This window comes from Cynara cardunculus (assembly GCF_001531365.2).
Source record: "Cynara cardunculus var. scolymus isolate 2C chromosome LG 1, CcrdV1, whole genome shotgun sequence".
NCBI classification, from domain to species: Eukaryota; Viridiplantae; Streptophyta; class Magnoliopsida; order Asterales; family Asteraceae; genus Cynara; species Cynara cardunculus.
This window is the reverse complement of record NC_037528.1, coordinates 13,105,053-13,111,766: the sequence shown is the minus strand read 5'-3', so window position 1 is coordinate 13,111,766 and position 6,714 is coordinate 13,105,053. Positions and strand designations below refer to the sequence as shown.

Sequence of the window (6,714 nt, the reverse complement as noted above, 5' to 3'; positions counted from 1 at the left end):
ATTTTTTTGTATTAATTAACATGTTATATTATTTGAAATTTGTTTTAATTATATTATTAGAAATTTATTATAATTATATTATGAAATGTTTTGTAGTTGATTATTGTTTCAAAATGTCATTTTTTGTTATTTTACATGCTTATAAGTTAGTTTTTGTTAAACATTATTTGTTAGTCGTTAGCTTGTCAGATAACAGCTAGCTTATTAGTCATTAGCTAGCTTATCAGTTAATTTGTCAAAGATAACTTAAGTAAATAAATCATTAAAAATCAACATCTACCAAAACACATTATTTTTTTCATATGACAAATTACATCAAGTAAAAAACATAATATCACAAAAAACAACAAGAAAAAAATATTATATAACAATAAAATATGTAAAATAATAATAATACTATAAGGATGAATTATATAAAATATAAGTACAATATGTTATTCGGTTTAACCGAATTAGAAAAAAGTTAACCGAATAACGATCTTATTTGATTAACTGAACCGTTTAACACGAAAACCCAATAACCCAAAACCTTTTTAACCCAAATCGCATTCGGTTCAAGTGGGTTATTCAGTTTCTTACTTTTGACACCTCTCAATTATAACTACATCATAACCCTACATTTATACAATCTTGGAGAATTTTCAAAAGGCACGGGGTTATCGCATCGATATTGCTAAATGCAACTTACCTATAAATTTCTTCCTCACACACATCAACATCGTGACCTGCTTTTTACATTATCGACACATTAATTGACTTGATTATGACATAAAACGGGGTGCAAATAGCATTACCCTTTCTAGAATTGTGGAAACAACTAGCATATAAAACTTGGACAAAAATTGTCAAGTAGTGTGAGATCTCGTTTTCCTTACGTTATATTTCAACCCAATTTTATTAGAGTGTCACGAAACTAACTCAAGGATAATTTCGGAATTCCAATCATAATTTTGAGAGATACTATTCCCTTTTAAACTTCAGAGAATCATAATGGTCATGCCTAAAGAATGTGCGAGGTTCTTTGGAAACAAGCTCCTCTTTCTAAGGTCCACACGTATCGCGTTTATTATTGATTCATTGAATTGTTGGGGTGGGCTACCAACGCAGGGTTATGTTTTGAGTTAAGGAAATTCTATAACAACCATTATAAAAGCAGAAACATAGGGTCGAGGCCCGTGACCGAATATTTAAATAGCCCGCTAACTTGAAATAAAAAAAGAACCCGATAACATCTATAATTGGCAAACACAAAAGAAGGTAGTGTCTTTTACCTCTCTTTATTGCTAATTAGATATATGGAAGCCAAATGAGTACACCATTTATGTAGAAGAGATATTACTCTTTGAAACCAAATTGAACGAAATCCCATTCTCCTGCAGTCGATCTTGAAGGTTGGTTGGCCCAAAAACGATTCCTGGAGGAAATATGCCGCCTTTTGGAAGATCTCCTCTCTGTTGCAAGAGAATCAGAGCACACTGAACCAGAATAATGGAAGTGGTCATGTACCCAATATCCGGCCCCGTTATACTGGTAATGATTTCTGTATCAGGCTTTGCATCTCCCTTATTAATAAGATTGGAATCACTAAAGCCATGACCCACAAACCACATCTTAAAACCGCCACCCGTCACTTCCTCCTCGGTTGGACCTTTCTTCTTGAAGATCCCAAGAGTGAAAATGGAGGGGAACTTCAACAGAAGCCACCGCCCCGTAGGAAAGCTGCTCAGCAGTCCAATTGATAGCCCAACTAGGATTAATGAGCGGATACCCATACGATTCTTGGTGGCTATCTTTACTCCAAAATGAGCAGGTTTTATCGACGACCAAAAGATGGCTCGTTTGTTCGCCTGTTTAGGATCCTCATTGACACCTTGAAGACCACTAGGGTTGTCTGTAAGGATGGATAGTGTTCTCCGAACAATACTCACATCGGCGGATGGGAGTTTCACTGCCCAAAGTCTGAGCTTTTTCTTGTGTTCTATGGCATAACCTCCTAGAGGAGCAGGACCACGAATCTAATACATGGGCATATATGAATCAATGAACATTTAAATCTAATGGCAATAACCAAAGTCTGACTACAAATGACCACCGTTGTTCCATTGGAGCTCTATTCAACCATTACTAAAATTATATGTCGTCTGAAATCAGTAATAAACAAAATAAAATACAAAATTTCATATCATATTAAAAATCTTACAAATTAAAATAACAAACTTAGAAAAATATCAAAGTCATTTTTGTTTTTGATCTCGCAAATTTGAAATCAAATAACCGGTTTTTTATTTTGAAATTTTTTTACATAAGTCTTGGTTGAAGTGGGCTTGGGCTATATAAATATGGGCTTCCAAAGATAAGTAAAATTGGGCCGAATTTGTTCAAAAACCAAGATTTAATGTGTTAACGGCAAGATTCTAAATACGTGATTTTGTGACCTCGGAAGCACAACGAGGTCACGACTCACGAAATTTTTCAAGGCGTGATTTATGACGGCAAATCTCTATATATATCAAATTACATACAAAAACATATATTTCCAAAATTACTCAATAAATCAATGATAGACAACAATTTAAATTAATTTATACTAAAAAATAATAAATAAAACGTTAAAAAGATAAGTAAAATCAAATATCGTATTACAAAGTAACAAAAACCATGCATTATGTCGTGGTCTGAGACACAAGTCTTGAGCCACGACATATAATGACGGCATTTGCGGGGATCTTTTTCAAACATTGGTTAATACTTAAGAGACGACCCCTAAAATAATATGAATGAATCAAAGAAAATTAACAAGCCGAAAATTGTGCGTTACCCGAGGTCGGGTTTTTCTGGGTCTGGACCGTCGCAACTCCATTAGCTTATCAGCGTTGGCCACACCCAAAACCGCCGATTCATACGTCGCAAAATTGCCCACCATCCTTCCACGTGGTTCAGGACTAATGTAGGCTTCAACTTGATTCGGCACTGACGGCGAAACCCACTGCCGGGAATTGAACAACAACCCTAATTCAGCCGGAACTGAATCAAACCCACAAGCAGAAATCACCAAACTACCATTCTCCACCGCCTTCTCATGGTAAAMRGCTTCCATCSTCTCCATRAACTCCGGCTCACCRCAAATATCCAAGTAATCGCATCCGGCTTCAACACAGGCAGCGACAACGGGGTCACCGTGATAACGAAAAGGTCCAACGCAGTTGAGAACGAGCTTAGCTTGGGAAGCCATGCGGCGGAGAGAATGTGGGTCAGAGGTGTCAGCAACGAGAAGGGGTATGGTGGGGTGAGACGTGGATGCCCATTTCAGTGTTTCTGAGAGTTTAGAAGAGTTCCGACCGGCTAGAGCGAGGGTTTTGAGAGGCGAATTGGGTGCATTGAGAAACTTGAGAGCTTCTCTGACTACGTACTTGCCTGTAAAACCAGACGCTCCGAAGATGACGATGTCGAAGTAAGCGGCCATTTTGATAAGAGATAAATTAGTGAAATGATAGAGGATTTATAAATAAGGTTCTATGGTGTAGTGGTTAGCACTCTGGACTTTGAATCCAGCGACCTGGGTTCGAATCCCGGTAGGACCTTTTTACATTTTAGACACTCTCGGGGGTTGCCCCTTACGTCACTTATACACCCCCTCCCTCTCACATTCAATCAATTTGTTTAATATTATAATTTTAAATTACACTTTATACCCTTGTAATTATTTAATTAATTTATTTTACACCTTTTACTTTTAAGTTTTTCATTTTGCACCTTTATTAAATTGACATACATAATGGTACATCAACTAAAACATGTTTAAAAAAATACCTTTTTATTTTGACAAGTTACACCATTATAATCGTCTCGTTAATACATTCGAAATGAGTCCAATATTGAATAGTTTTTGAGTTAATTATATTATTATATATTATATACACTGTGAAAAAATATTTTTAATATTTACGATTTATACTTTTATAGCTATTTATTTAATTTATGATCTATCATTTATTTTTACACCATTATCATACTAAAATACATAATTTTTTATTAACTAAAATTAGATCTAACAACTAAATTAATCTTTCAGGAAGCATTTTCATACCCTTTATTCATCTTGTTCATCTTACATACTCATTTTTTATTTTAACAAATTACACCATTATAATCGTCTCGTCAATCTCTTCGAAATAAACTCAATAATGAATATTATTTGATTTAATTATATTATTATAATCGTATTTTAACTAAAATCCGTTAAAAATATGTTTTTATTTTAATAAGTTACATCATCATAATCGTCTCGTCAATAACTTCAAAATGAACCCAATATTGAACATCGTTTTATTTAATTATGGAACTGTAATTATATAAATATCATAAGGGTATAAAATAAAAATAAAGAAGTAAATAAATATAATAAATTTTTATAAAGATATAAAGTATAAATATTGAAAAAAATTCATATACAAATATATAATTTAAAAAATACATATTTTTAATATTTTATTATTTAGTAATAATATAAATTTAATTAATTTAAATAATTATTAAAAAATATGTATCCTTAATACTTAATTAATAAATAATATTAGTTAATTAATATATGTAATTATAATATAGATAAAAAACCTAGAGGATATAATAGGAAAGTATTTAAAAAATTGAAGGGTTAAAACTAAAAATATTAAARGGTTAAAATTGAAAAATAAAATAAATAAATTTTAATTATTTTATTATTTCATATAGGTGGGGTATAGAAAAAATAGGGTGAAAGAAGTAGCAGGGGTGGCTTTAGAATACCCCCACTCTATAACCACCCATTTAATTTTTGCACACTTTTTTGACTTTTTTTTTTATTCCATTTCGATTTTTATTTAAAAAATTTATACCAAAATAAATGTATATTTCGATTTTTATATAAAAAATTTATACCAAAATAAATGTATATATTTTTATTTTTATTTATTTTAAAATAAATGTTAATTTTAAAAAAGTTAAGTATTAATTTTTTTCATTTACTCTTAATTATGTGATGAATAAATTTGTCGTTATTATTAAGAATAAAAATGTCATTTGGTTATATAAAAAGTCTAATAATTACATATTTTTAAAATTATGTATCGTTTTTATTGTATACATTTATTTTGGAACGACGGGAATATTTTTCTTTCAGCTATTTATAATATATTTTCAAATTTTTTATTTGTTTTGATATAAAAATACTTGAATATTGATAACATTTTAGGTATGGCCTAGTTGATGATAAAATTCCAATGCTATTAAAAGTGGGGATCTTGATTAAATTAACCTTCTAAAAAGTTCAAATTATAAAAATAACCTATAAAAATCATATTTTGAAAAATAGCCCTCCATTTAGCACTAGATACTGCTTGGCGTGTAGGGGGACTTTTTTGCAAAAGAAAATTTTCAAATATGATGATGTGATCCTTTTGACATAATGATGGTTTAACACCTGTTGGTGTTTAGTGCGTAAGAGCCAAGAGGCACACCCAGTCACGCCCTTGGTTTGACTTCTATTTTGTCATTTTAGAGATGCATCTCGATATATAAGTCTAAAAGAAAAATGACAAAATAAAAGTCAAACTAGGGACGGTTAGGTGGGCCCCTTACGCACTAAGCACCAATCAGTATTAAATCATCAACCGTCATTATATCAATGGGGTCACATCATCAAATTTGAAAATATAATTTTTTGCAAAAAAACTCCCTATAGACCAAGCAGTGTGTAGTGCTAAATGAAAAGTCATTTTTTGAAATATGATTTTTTATAAGTTATATATATAATTTGAATTTTTTTGAAAGTTAATTTAGTCAATATATCATTAAAAGTGGATTAAATTTTAATTAAATTTGGACCTATACTCTAAAATCCACGTTATTTTGTATCTAGTCAATTAAATTTGTAGAGGTGTTTGTCTTAACAATAAGTACAATATAATCATTTTATCTAGCCTACTTTTATAAGCCAATTGTTGTTATTATCAATCCATAGATGCACCTACTACGTATTTTTCTTTAATTTTTTCTAAGACATTGTTTTGGCAAACATAAGGTAGCTTATAAGGTAATTTGGTTTTTAGTATATGTTTGGATGAAAATAAGCTAATTTATTAATAACTAGTTGGAGTAGTTTATGAGGAACTTACTATCATTTTTTTTCAATTACTACTTGTGTACCCGCGCAATGCGGCGAGAGCCATGAATTTTAACGATTTTGAAGTTCCACTGGTTTTATAAGATAAGATTTAACGATGATATAGATTAAACTTGGTCTTTACATATTAATACAATTTGAATAAAGAAGAGCTATGGTTCCAATTACAGACTATCGATGAAAAAAATTGTATGACAATTTAAAATCCAATATATTTAAACGACTCCACAAATGTATTCAATTTACACCAAGAGCAAAGAACCAAGAAAATTGAGTTTTAAGATAAACACTCAAAACCAATAAAGAAAACTACAAATTTGATAGGTCATAAGCCATGAAAAGACAAAAAAAAGATGAGTTTTAAAATGAAATTTCAACTGCTTACCATCTTTCTTGTCCAGAAACTCAGATTAATGTTGAATGAATACATGTATATATATATATATTTCAAAAAAAACCCCAAGAACATATTAATTCAAAACATATTATACAGTGCAATTTGGACAGTCTAACCCCAAAATATATAGTATATATATAAATAAATAACTATAAAA

At 30.6% G+C, this 6,714-nt stretch overlaps 1 protein-coding gene and 1 non-coding gene across 2 annotated transcripts; one reads left to right on the top strand and one right to left on the bottom strand.

Moving 5' to 3' along the window:
* Positions 1–1,235: 1,235 nt before the first annotated feature.
* On the bottom strand, positions 1,236–3,472 carry LOC112502937 (probable mitochondrial saccharopine dehydrogenase-like oxidoreductase At5g39410). Its single transcript, XM_025106964.1, has 2 exons — positions 2,819–3,472; positions 1,236–2,015 (listed from the first exon to the last, which is right to left on the bottom strand). The coding sequence occupies exons 1-2, from the start codon at positions 3,461–3,463 to the stop codon at positions 1,320–1,322; spliced, it is 1,341 nt and encodes a 446-aa protein (XP_024962732.1). The 5' UTR covers positions 3,464–3,472; the 3' UTR covers positions 1,236–1,319.
* A 37-nt stretch (positions 3,473–3,509) lies between these two features.
* Positions 3,510–3,581, top strand: TRNAQ-UUG. Its single transcript has one exon. It is a non-coding gene; the product is annotated as a tRNA-Gln (tRNA).
* Positions 3,582–6,714: the final 3,133 nt, after the last annotated feature.